This window comes from Sceloporus occidentalis, unplaced genomic scaffold (genome assembly GCF_023333645.1).
Source record: "Sceloporus occidentalis isolate IW3139 unplaced genomic scaffold, rSceOcc1.0.p SCAF_8, whole genome shotgun sequence".
Lineage (NCBI taxonomy): Eukaryota > Metazoa > Chordata > Lepidosauria > Squamata > Phrynosomatidae > Sceloporus > Sceloporus occidentalis.
This window is the reverse complement of record NW_028316988.1, coordinates 39,274,002-39,286,561: the sequence shown is the minus strand read 5'-3', so window position 1 is coordinate 39,286,561 and position 12,560 is coordinate 39,274,002. Positions and strand designations below refer to the sequence as shown.

At 40.2% G+C, this 12,560-nt stretch overlaps 1 protein-coding gene across 1 annotated transcript in view; it reads left to right on the top strand.

Moving 5' to 3' along the window:
* LOC149308717 (traf2 and NCK-interacting protein kinase-like) overlaps positions 1-12,560 on the top strand; it is a 104,056-nt gene that overhangs the window by 30,530 nt on the left and 60,966 nt on the right. The window contains exons 4-8 of the mRNA XM_089536354.1: positions 5,593-5,718; positions 9,387-9,497; positions 10,272-10,362; positions 10,988-11,118; positions 11,880-11,934. Coding sequence (XP_089392480.1) covers positions 5,593-5,718; positions 9,387-9,497; positions 10,272-10,362; positions 10,988-11,118; positions 11,880-11,934 — 514 coding nt within the window. The remainder of the gene's footprint in view (positions 1-5,592; positions 5,719-9,386; positions 9,498-10,271; positions 10,363-10,987; positions 11,119-11,879; positions 11,935-12,560) is intronic.

Sequence of the window (12,560 nt, the reverse complement as noted above, 5' to 3'; positions counted from 1 at the left end):
CTCCTTAACCTCGCCCTATGCCTTACCCATCATGCCTTTCTTTTCTTTTCTTTTTTGTACCTTTTAAACACAATTCTGCAGTTCTGCTAATGTGATTTAAGTTTTAAAAAAGAAAATAAAAGTATTGCAAAAAAAGGAAATCAGATTGTTTGGGAATAGTGATGGGAGGGGGAAGAGGAGGCTGTGACACCACATGACTGCCAATATTTTCATTAATTAAAGCAATTTAATAATGTAATTAATCAATCAATCAGTATTGCAACTGCTGCAGCAGTGATGTTTTGCACATGAGGAGTACTGGGACTGTTGCATGATTGAGAAATATTGATGGGTTTCCCCCATCAATGAAAAGGGATGCCCTAATCACACTTGGCAGACACAGCCAAGTTGGAAAGGGACATTGTGTGCATTGGAAGTGGCACTGTGTGATAAGTATTGCCAAAGGTGCTATTATATTACAATAATGGCAGCTTAAAAGCTGTGTGTGATAATGTCCAGAGTCTCTGACTAAAAATACATAGTGGACCCTTGTTATACGCTGGGGTTTGGTTCCAAGATCTCCCATGTATAACAAAATCCATGTATGCTCAAGTCCCGTTAAATGTAATGACATAGCAAAATGGTGTCCCCTATTAAAAATGGAAAATCAAGGTTTGATATTTGAAGTTTATACTTTTTTTGAACATTTTCAAACCATGGATCCTTGAATCTGTGTGTAAAAAAATCCATGTATAAGAAGGGCCAACTGTAGATTCAAATTCCTACTTATCTACAATGTTCATTAACTGAATGGCTAAGACTAAAACCATGTGCTGCAGGTCAAAAGTACATTAACCCATAGTTTTTAAAAAATGGCAAGCTATTTTCGGGCAATGGGAAGTCAGTTCGAACGCAATTCAAATTCACATAAATTCACTGAACTAGCGAATTCACGTGAATGCGTTCTGACCTCACTTTCTTTTCATTCAAAAAAACTCCTATATGCCTTAAGTGAAATAAGATTCAGTGCTGAAGCAGGAAGAGAGCAGGTATATACAGTGCTACTGACATCGAGGAAAGTTTCTTGCAAACAGACAGTCTCTAAGACAGTGGTGTTTGAGTAAAGTTGTTTTCAGCTTCAGTGTGTTAGGGTGGGGGATGGATGGATCTAAACTTCTGAACTTAGGTATGTGTGTGTGCACATACCTTCAAAGCTCCTGTTGACTTATAGCAACTCCATGATTTTCATAGGGTTTTCCTAGGCAACAACTACCCAAAGGCATCTTTGTCAGTTCCTTCCTTTGAAATATAATCTTCAGCACTTGAGAGTCATTGGCAGTCTGCTATCTTAGTACTAACCAGGGCTGGACCTGCTTAGCTTCCATGTTCAGACAAGATCTGGTGCCTTTAGGATACTCAGGATCTAAATATACCACTTTAAAACAAATGAACTCACGAGACTGCCATTCTTATTTTCAATGGTGGAGCAAAGAGTAAAACCCTCTTGTAAGTGTCCCATTTGGAAACATTTTTAGAGTACAGCTTCCAGAATCCCTTAGCCAGCATAGCAACACATCGTGTTGGCTGGTGGACCCTGGGAGCTGTAGTCCCCAAACCTAACTTTTCCAGGCTCTGCCCACCTCCCAGGTGAAATCTAGGAATGGTCAAGAAGGCAGGGCTCTTCCTAACTGTGGTCTTGATGGTGAAACTTGGTAGCAAGAAAGTTAAAGAAAACTGTACATCGCTTATGTGGTGCAGCCTTTACTGGAAGCCCCCTGCAAAGGTGGTGGGAGGTGAGGATGGCATCTATGCAATAAACAGATCTGGCAGTTGGCTAGTCAGTCATAATAGAAGTTACAAGGAGGATAGACAAAATAATCCACCCAAGTGTTAAATGATGGCTTATTTATGAGAGAAAATGATCTGCTTGTACAAATACCGTTCTTTGTGCTGCGCTTTCCTTTTGGAAAAGGGGGGGGGGTGTTGTGTTCAGTCATACTTGGACAATTGGGGCATGGCAATTGAAGATGCTAGTTGTATATATTTTGCTGGTCTATAATAATGAAGCAAAGATGCCTCTTCTTGCTTATTTCTGAGTGATTATCTGTTTCCAGAGATAGCAAATAGAAGATTTCCTGTTGGTTTGCTTCAGCTCCTGCTGCGTCCTCATAATATCCCTTGTCCCTTATATCCCAGCCATTTGCTCTGCAAAATCTAGGCCACTGTAGGCATGCTGGCACCAGAGAGGAGAGGATAAATTTGTAGGTGCAAATACTGCTTTTTATTCCCCAGTTTTAAAGAGAGAGAGAAGAGTACAGTGTTTAATTGCCACTTTCCCACTTACGAATTGATGTGGTTATTATTGTTCAAAAGCACAGAGATGAATGAGATAGTCAAGTATAGCAAATCTTCATCTAGCCCAGTAGTAGTGTCTCTGATTGGCTGGATTCATTCTGTTATTTATTTCTTTTTAAATTTTATGTATAATTATAGCATAGAAAATTCTCTTCTCTCCAGAGCTCAGCAAAATTATTTTTTTGAACTATAGTTCCCAGATTCCCCTAGCCAGCCTAGGAGGTTCAGGGAGTGGTGGTCCAAAAAGAAACTTTTCCAGGCTCTTACAGTGACCTGTTTAGGACTGCCATATCTATGCTGAGCTAAAAAGGGCTTGGGAGATAAAATTAGTCCATAGTTCTGACACATGGCACATGATTGCTCAGAAGAAAATCCTGTTGAGTTGAACATAGGAAGATGTTTTCTAGTGAGTCAGACTCAAAGCAAATGTTATTATTATTTTATTGGCCATGGTGACTGAATTCTGGGAGTTGTTACTCTTCCAAGCTCTGGCCAAAACAGTGACTCATGTAGGGATATGGTGGGGAACCTTTTGAAAAGGTGGGTAACTGCAGAACTAAAAGAAGCCTATACAAATGGAAAGGTTTAAAACAAATGGAAAGGATGCTCACGGCATCACAGCACTCTGGGGGGGCGGAGTCGGGGTGTGCATCATGTGGACATGATGCACCAACTATTCCCCCAGGCTGGCCTTAATGGCCAGTCTGAAGAGCCCCTTAGTCTCAAAGATCTCCCTGCATACTGATTTACAGACTTCAGACTAACACAGCTATGTCTTTGAATGTGTAGAATTTAGTGCCTCAAAATGGTGCTACCATCACCCTTGATAACTTTAAAAAGCATTGTGGTGGTAGATAGAGACCCGTCAAGGACAACTCAGTGGCCACTAGGTGCAATGGCTATATGCTACCTCCCAGATTGGAGGCAGGAAGCCAGGGATCAGTCATTCATGAATGACTGCAGGAGAGGCTTCTGACCTCATTTCCTGCTTGTGGCTTTCCAGAAATATCTGATTGCTCATGTCAAGAAACAGGAGGCTCTGGTAGGTGTTTCTTTTTATCCATAAGAGCAGTTTGTATTGTTGCAAGTGCTCTAACACTTATGCCCTTCTTCAGGGCCAGCCCTAACATTGGCACTTCCATTCAACATGTGTCCCTCCAGATGTTTCTGGACTGCAGTTCCTATCAGCCCTCACCAATATAATTAAGAGTAAGGAATCATGAGGTTTTCAAGTGACAACATCTGGAGCGCAAAGTAGTTTCCAACTGTTTATTAAGCAAAGGAGGGCAACCACCTCAAGGTGCCCAACATTGAGGACAAAGCTGTGTGCCACAAAACCTATCATGTCCCTCTTAACCTTCTTAGGGTTGAGGAGGACCTTATCCCATTGCTAGCTCTGAAGTAGGATTCACATGCCAGTCTAGTTTGCTTGTACTCAAGAATGAGGGCAGGGAAGAGCCATCTAGTCCTTTGCCTCAGGCAAAATATCTTTGGTTGGTCCTGGATGAAAGAGAGTTCCAGAGACAGGATGTCACAACTCAAAAGGCCATGTTTCTAGATTGTGGAGAGACCCAGATCAAGGCCTTCTGAACCTGGTCCTAATGACCAACAAGGCAACCCTTTGACTCTGCAAATGCACTTCCATCTCAGCAGATGTCTTGTGGCAAATCACTGATGAAAAAGACTTTGAGGCCCTTGTCCTCTGAAGAGCCTTTGCTGTATGTTCCAAGAGCTGCGGCAACATTTCAGCTCAGCCATTCTGGATCCTCCTTTATCTTAAGCTTTGATCCCAAGCTGCTTTATTGCGAGTTGCTGGGGCAGCAGCCCTGCTGTGATGGATCATCCTGGGAAGATCTGTCAGGAAGAGCCACTTTGGTGTGTCATGCTTCTGGGAGGGGCATGGGAACTTTTAGTCTGCAGCGCAGGCTTTGAGAATCAGTGTGGTTTTCTCAAGTATCTCCCCCACCAGACATGTCCCCTGTTATCTCACAGAATGAAAAGGGCAGGGCACTTGTGGAAAGATCAAAGTCTTCTTTTTTTCTTTCTTTCTGTGGAGTGGGGAGAAATAGTTTATAATTAGGACAGCCAGATGCACCCGTGCATGAGACTCATGTCTCTGATTGCTTTGGACTTCCTCAGTCACAATGAATGCAGATTAAAAGCTTCATATTGCAATCTAATAATACCCTTCATACAAGTTCATTTCAAATATTGTTCAAATATGTTACCTACAGTGACTGCGATCCTATTTGATGCTTACAGAGTGGAAAGCTCAGCCAACATATTTACTTGGATGTCCAGGAGGACAACTGGACAACAGCCTGGAACATATTTTCCAAGTACCTCCCTCCCCTAAAAAAACCCCTATTAGATGGGTAGAGCTGTACCTAGCAGTCCTCTGGCTGTAGTTGTGGAAAGAGGTACTAAACATCTCCTTGCACAATTGCCTCAGCATATGCCTTGGTTACACCAAGAACATTCCAGCTATCATCTCAGAACATACCTGTAAGGGACTCAGTATTATTAGCCCTAAAATAATGTTTTGGGCTGAGATAAGACTATCAGGTGGAGCCCATGCTTTGTATGCAGAAGGTCCCAGGTTAAGTCTCCAAACAGAGCTAGCAAAGATTCCCCTCTGAAACCCTGGAGAGCTACCTTTAGTTATTGCAGAATATACCTTTCAGTTCATATCTTGGGAGATTTGCTTGCAAAGGCAAGTTTCTTTGGGCTTAAATCAGGAATTTGAGTAACCTGTATAATCCCTACCTATTGATCAGAGTCTGAAAAGGTTACAGTTTGGAACTGCAACTCTTAAAACTCCAGAGTGCTCAGGTCCAAAACACACTGCAAAAATAATCCAGTTTGAGACCGCTTTAACTCCTCTGACTCAATGCAAGGGAATTCTGGGATATTTGAGACATTTAGCCTTCTTTGTCAGAGAGCTCTAGGGCTACAAACTACAATTTCCAGGATTCCCTTGCACTGAGCCAAGGCAGTTAAAGCTGTCCCGAACTGGATTATTTCTGTTGTGTGTTTTGGACCTCTGTCTCATCCAGTTTCAGAAGCTGCATCAGGCTTGGCTGGAGCTTAGATAGGAAACTACTAGGGATATCAACACTGGGGTGGCCAAACTAATGGTCTGATTCAATAAGCAGTTTCCTATGTTCCAAAGTCTAAGTGATGTTTCCAAGCTCTGCTTATTGATACTTGTGGTCTTTGTTTTCCTCTCATTCCCCCCCCCCTCTTTTTTATCAAAAGGATGAGGAAGAAGAAATCAAACTGGAAATAAATATGTTGAAGAAATATTCCCATCATAGGAATATTGCAACATATTATGGTGCATTTGTAAAGAAAAGTCCTGCAGGCCAGGACGATCAGCTGTGGGTAAGTATCCAGTTCCCTTTCTGCCTCTTTTAATATCCCTGTCTGAGAAGTCATTTACTCTCAGTTCCCATCTAGAGATGGATCTCTTCCTTCATTGTTTCTCTGTTGTTCCTGTATTGTTTCTCTTTGTATCACTGCTCTTGAGTCGCCGTTCAACAAGATTTTCCCAACTGAAGTCTGAATTTGAAGCATGCATGCTTTGAAGCAGCTTTCTGCTACCTCAGTTCATTTTATATCTGTCTTCTCCACCCCACCTTTTCAGTCATGTGCAGGAATGTGCATGCTTTTAATGTGGCATGTTTGTTTGCCTGAATGTTCTTTTTATGTAGTTTTCTACCAGTGCATGCATGTACTCCTCCACATATGTAAGGCAATGCAGTGAACAAAAAATTCCTTAATAATAATAATAATAATTTTTATTTATATATATCCCACCTCTCCCTACGGATTGAGGTGGGAGAACACCAAGTATAAAATTATAATTAATTAAAATACATTCTCATAATAAAAAGAAAAACTTAAAAACACATTAAAAAACCTATACCTATGCAATATCAATATCTGATTCCGGATACATGTTCGGAGTGGAGTGTCGTCTTAAAGCTGTTATAGCAGGTCTGCGGGATAGGCTCTCCAGAAGAGATGCATCTTGGGTGCCTTCTTGAAGGCATCTAAGGTGGTAATAAGACGGATCTCCTCTGTCAAGCCATTCCACAATTGGGGAATGCCCTGTGGGAAGTAGATCTTAATCTGGTCTTTGGATAATCCAATAGATTCTTTCCAGTTGTTCTGAGAGTGCGGGGCGGATTGCGTAGGGAGAGACGTTCCTTCAACTAACTCAGACCCAAGCCATGTAGGGCTTTAAAGGTAATCAACAACACTTTGTACTGCACCTGGAAACTAACACAGACCTGTCTGTGCTGTCTTCTCAAATTTACATTTTTAAAAAATGTTTCTCCAGTGCAGATATGCACATATGTACAGGTAAGACTGCATTAAAAATATATTTCAACACAATGGTTTTGCTATTCCCTCAAGATAACTCTTAGCAGCAGTTTATCAAATTACATCATTGCATCGTTGATGTCACTCATATTGCAGAATTCATGCTTTATGTTTTTATACTTTAATAAGCCAGAAGATTACATCAGTGGGATGGAAGAGCTCCATGAAGTTTGAGGTGGTGAGAGGTGGGATTCAAGTTGAAATGTTTATTAGACTTAACAAGTCGACTGAGAGTTGATAGCGTATCTCTCCTTTAAAACAAGTACTTTTAAGCAGGATTGGTACAATTGTAGTTGGGATAGCATGCATGTCGTTCTCAGGGGATTTCCTAGGTAGGAAATATTGCTGATATCTCATGAAGTATAAATGAAAGGAGCTTCCCATTCAAGAGCGATGTGACAGTCGTTCCATCTTGTTCCTGCCCCAAAAGTCCAAGTTGACCTCTGTGCCACCAGCATCTCAACAAAGAAGAGTCCTATGAAGATTAGTTTATTAACCTACCCTAGATAATTCAAACTGTTTTATTCTGGAAGCAAGGCCAAACAACTAATATGAAATGTTTGTTGTAAAAGGTATCCCTGTTTTCATTACAGTGTAATTAGTGTATAGTCAACCCAGGGTTCAAATCTCTTCTGTGCCATGAAAACCTATTCGGTGAGCTTGGGCAAGTCCCATTCTCTCAGCCCCAAATGAAGGCAATGGCAAACTGTCTCTGAACAAATCTTGCCAAGAGAAAACCATAATGCATTATGGTTGCCACAAGTCAGAAATGACTTGAAAGCACACAACAAACAATCCAGGATCAAGGAACGCTCTGCAAAAATAAATCTCTTGAAAGAGGGCTAGAATGAGAATGGGCAGAAAGGCAAGTACCACAAGTAGATTTCTTCCTCTACCTTCATTGGTCGGTTTAAGGGGCATGAGTGCATAGATCCTTTCTGTAGTCTAGTATCTGGAATATATGGTCTAATATTCAGGAATAGAGGATAATGGCTTCAGTACTAAATACTGAACACAGTGGCCTTCAGGTCTTGTCCAAGACTTTAATGCTGTGGTTGTTACTGGGGGATCATTCATGGTTATCAATCATCTGGAAGATGATTTATGCCTGCTACAATTATTATTATGCACTATTTATGAAATGAGCAATTATGTTCAGAGCAAAGGAGTCTAATAGAAGCAAATGTTGGTTGGAATATTAGAAGGCACTTCAGTGAACTTTTTAAAAGAAATATTACAGGCAAAATTTAAATAATGATTGAGAGCATTAGCCACTACTGCATTATACACATCTGTGCGCGTGGTTTTAATGGCATTTTTAAAGACACATCTGCCAAATGCACTGAAATTCGTTATTATTTAGTTTTGTTCATATGTTCTGTCAAGATTTTTCTTTGCTTTAGCAATTTGCAAAACAAATATGATGTCAGTCCTGAGAGTTTATTAGAGCCTGTTTATTATTTCAGAAGCTGAGGAATGACAGCACCACTATTCCCAGCTTTACAAAGGGATCTTACAGCACCTTCGAGAATAAGGCCATCTTCAGACTGGCCAAAGGTGCTGCAAGATCCCTTTGCATACTAATATTCCAGACTAACATAGCTTTGTCTCTGAATTCTGTTCCAAACTTTGCAAGCCATTGGCATGCCTAACATTTCCTACCATGCACTGGAAGCTAACATCTGGTCAGTTCAGATGTCACAATCAAGTCATGGTTTGGGTTCCCCCACCCGCCTTGGGTGTGCTGGGACTCACATGCTCCTTTCCTTTCCTCTCCATCCCTCCCTCTCTCCCTTTGCATGCTTCAACTTATCCCTTGTCTTCTGGGCTTGTGCAATCCCTTGCTTCTTGGCATCTAACTGGGGCAAACTGTGTTTCCTGAAAACCAACATTGCCTACAAATCAGAATGAAAAGGATACTTCATAACATGACTGCCAGTTCTTGTTCAGATACAAATTGTGATCTGTAAAAGTCATAGCTTGTTGGGTATTGTATAATGGCAGTATGGTTACTTTGACCCACAGAGTACAGAATAGAATCAGAAAAAGTAAAGAGAAGGTGGTTAGGCTCTGCTTCTGAAATGGACCATGCCATGACAGATACTGTATTGTATTGCTTCATTATTATTATTATTATTATTATTATTATTATTATTTATATGTCCCGTCTCTTCCAAGGATTGAAGTGGGATTACATTATTAAAATAATACAATACAATTGAACAGTCAATAAAATACTAATACTGAATGATACATCCCTATTAGTTCCTTAAATCTCCAAACATCAATCCGTATACCTTCATACTTAGAGAAGGAGGGCCTTAATCATCATCTCTATACCCATCCGATGGGAAAGCCATGAACTACTAATAGTTCAGTAGGCCCTTTTTTTCCAGCTGAGTCAACCTCTTTCGCTCTAGAAAATTTTAACATTGAGCCACCAGTTGATCAAACCATTAAGCAGATCCTGCTGTAAGCAATGTTGCTTTCTAAAAGTAATGGCAACACCTCATGTTTAAAATTAATGTTTCTAAGCTTTGACTTTAATCACATGCTTTTAATGAAAACAATTTTCCATAGCTGTTTCTAGGTATAACAGTCTAGAAAATACTTGTGCTACTTCTCATTTAATAATAAAACTGTATTTTTATTGCCACCACCAGTTGGTAATGGAATACTGTGGAGCTGGATCTGTAACAGACTTGGTGAAGAAGACAAAAGGGAACTGTTTCAAGGAAGACTGGATTGCATATATTTGCAGAGAGGTTCTCAGGGTGAGTGTTGTCCTGATAAAATTCTGAAGCAAGAACACATTTTCTCTGATATCAACTTTCAATATCTGTTCTATTGATCTGGTTCCAGTCCTTGTTAGCAAGGGTATACAACTTGGAAGGTGGGCTAGAAATCCATTGAATAATAGAAATAATATTAATCATATATACTAATAGCAGGCTCAGCTGTTGTGTTATGATAGGTTCATAGTCAAAACAAGAGGACTGACCCAAGGGTTAAATTTAAACTAATGCATGATGATCTAAAAAGAGGCAGTTTAGTTTTGCCTAATTTGAAATGATGTTATTATGCATGTTGCATGAATTGGATTATAGACTGAATAAAATTAGGACGAAAAAGAACATTACAATTAGAAGGACCAGAAAATAGATATGGTTGGCATGGGTACCTATTTTATGACAAGGCAAAAGTAAATAAGGAATTTAACAACCATTATATTGGACAGTCTTTATTAAGAGTTTGGATGAAGGATAAACCCAGATGGCGTGATTTGATTCCAAAATGGGCGTCTACAAATGAAGCCTTTTCAAATAGTCACATGCAGTTAGCACTCCTATCAGAGGCCTACTTCATTATCTTCCCATTGACTGAAACTCCCACCATCATGACCTCTCAATCCTCCATCCATCTCTGGAAGAATATCATTATTTGAGAGAGCATAACCATTTCATTACCCAAGATAGGAGCCCCTTCCAGTTAGAAAAGATATAACAAAAATGGGTATGAAAGCTTAAGTGGTGTGATTTTTCTCCCAGGGCTTAGCACACCTACATCTTCATCATGTTATCCACCGAGATATTAAAGGGCAGAATGTTCTCCTAACAGAAAATGCTGAAGTGAAGTTAGGTATGTATTCCTTGTAGTTTTGCTGGAGATTATCATGTGCATTGCAGTGTATCTCTGTTACTATCATGCGCAGTGACAAGCCGACAGGTAGGGATGCTTTAAATCAGAGTGGGAGTCATGCAACATTTCAGATGATGTTGGAGTATAATTCCCATCATCCCTCATTTTTACCTATGATGATGTGGTTATAATAAGGGTTTCAGTCCAAGCAAGATCAAGAGGGCCACAAGTTGTCTAGTCCTGTTTTAAATGTAACCATAGTATAGGGAAGAGACTGTATTGTGTGCTTTTCTACTTTGATTTTTCTCCTTCTTTGTAAAACTCTCTTGAAAGTATACTGTAAAGCTTTCTTCTCACCAAGATCATTGGGAGTTACTCATTGAGAATAGTTAGAGTTTTAAGAGTGGGGTGGGGTTTTTTTCCGTATAGCTTGCTAAACTTTAATAATAATATTATATCAGGCACAGTCTTCCAGCTGGCTCGTGTACATATGTCACATCAATGTTGCCTTCTGAAACACAATTGAAAGATTAGGTCTACTGCCCCACTGACATGGCCACTGCTGCACACGGCTTCAAATTTGTCTCTCTCTCTTCACTTTTTTGCACCTCTTTGGCTTTTCCAGTGGATTTTGGAGTGAGCGCACAGCTAGACAGGACGATTGGAAGGAGGAATACATTCATTGGGACCCCCTACTGGATGGCGCCTGAGGTCATCGCTTGTGATGAAAACCCAGAATCTACGTATGACTACAGAGTAAGTTTTCCTCTGCTGCTGCTGATGTTGATGATGCTTGCTGGCTGATCCTTTGCCCTTCTCCTGTGGAAGCATTTAAGCAAAAGAATACAAAACACATTTTGTTCTTCTCATCCCCTTAGCTCTTGGTATACAAGATTAGCTATGGTTTCTTCTCAGAATCAACTCCTGTGCTCAGAACCACCAAAGATGTGCCTGTTATTCATCTCATAAATACTGTTTCTCATTCCAGCTTTCTTTTGTTGACTATCACTTTTAATCAGAACGTACAAAAATTCACAAAATTCAAATGTGGAAGAATATCAAATCCACAGGTTTCATCATCCCTGCTCTATTGTATTGCTAAGTCCCCACTTCTTCTTTCTGCTTGACTGTTACTAGGAAGGGGACCAATGTTGTACTTGAGGGGAGTGGACTACAGCTCTCTAGCAGAAAATTCTAAGTACCCGCAACAAACTACAAATCCATAAGCTGGAGGCATGAAGTGGTATGAAAGTGCTATAACTATGCAGTGTAGATGGGGGAGGGCAAAATGCTGCCCTCTAGGTGTTTAGGATTGCAATTCATAGCATTCCTCACCTTTGGATGTGCTTGCTGGAACTGCTTGGAGATGAATTCCAACAACATCTGTAAGACCACATCTGATCGGCATATGCTGTTATAGAGCCTATGGTAGTTTTGTTAATTTGGGTTATGTATAAGGGATGCTGGCTTACTTTTGGCAATTGGTTTTACTTTATTTTCTATGTCTATTCCTCCAGAGTGACTTGTGGTCGCTGGGCATCACAGCTATAGAGATGGCTGAAGGAGCTCCCCGTAAGTTGGTTGCATACTGCCATGTGTTGCATATTCCAACATTTTGCCCAGTGCTCTTAAATTTCAGACATTGCCTGAACATTGGTCATTCCTCTTCAGTTAAAAGCCATACTATGATTAACTGGCATTTGCTTGGTTGCAGTGGAGAAGATGGTCTTCTCTACTGTGTTACCTTTCATATGGAATTATCACCCCATTGAGATTGGGTGGCCCCCAGTATTGGTATTTCCACTACTGACAAAATACTTGTTTTCTTGGGCATCTTGGTGGCCATTGCCCTGACTAACACCAGTTGTGTTTTTTAATAAATTATTTTATTGTTTTTATTCCTTCATCATTTTTTATTAATTGACGTGTCTTCTTTGATTGTAAACCACTTTTGGCTTTCCAACAATGTAAAACAGTATAAAACACTATTGGAATGAATGCATGCATGGATGCATACATACACCATATGTGTATATATGGATTGTGTAAACGGCTGCTAAATGAAATAATAGTTTTGTCTTATTTAAAGCTAAAAGGAATTTTTTAAAACAAAAAAGCCCTTGGTCACACTGTCACCCAGTGCAAGAACATCTTTGCTGCTGGGAATATGTTATGCAACCACTTTCCATCCTTTTTTG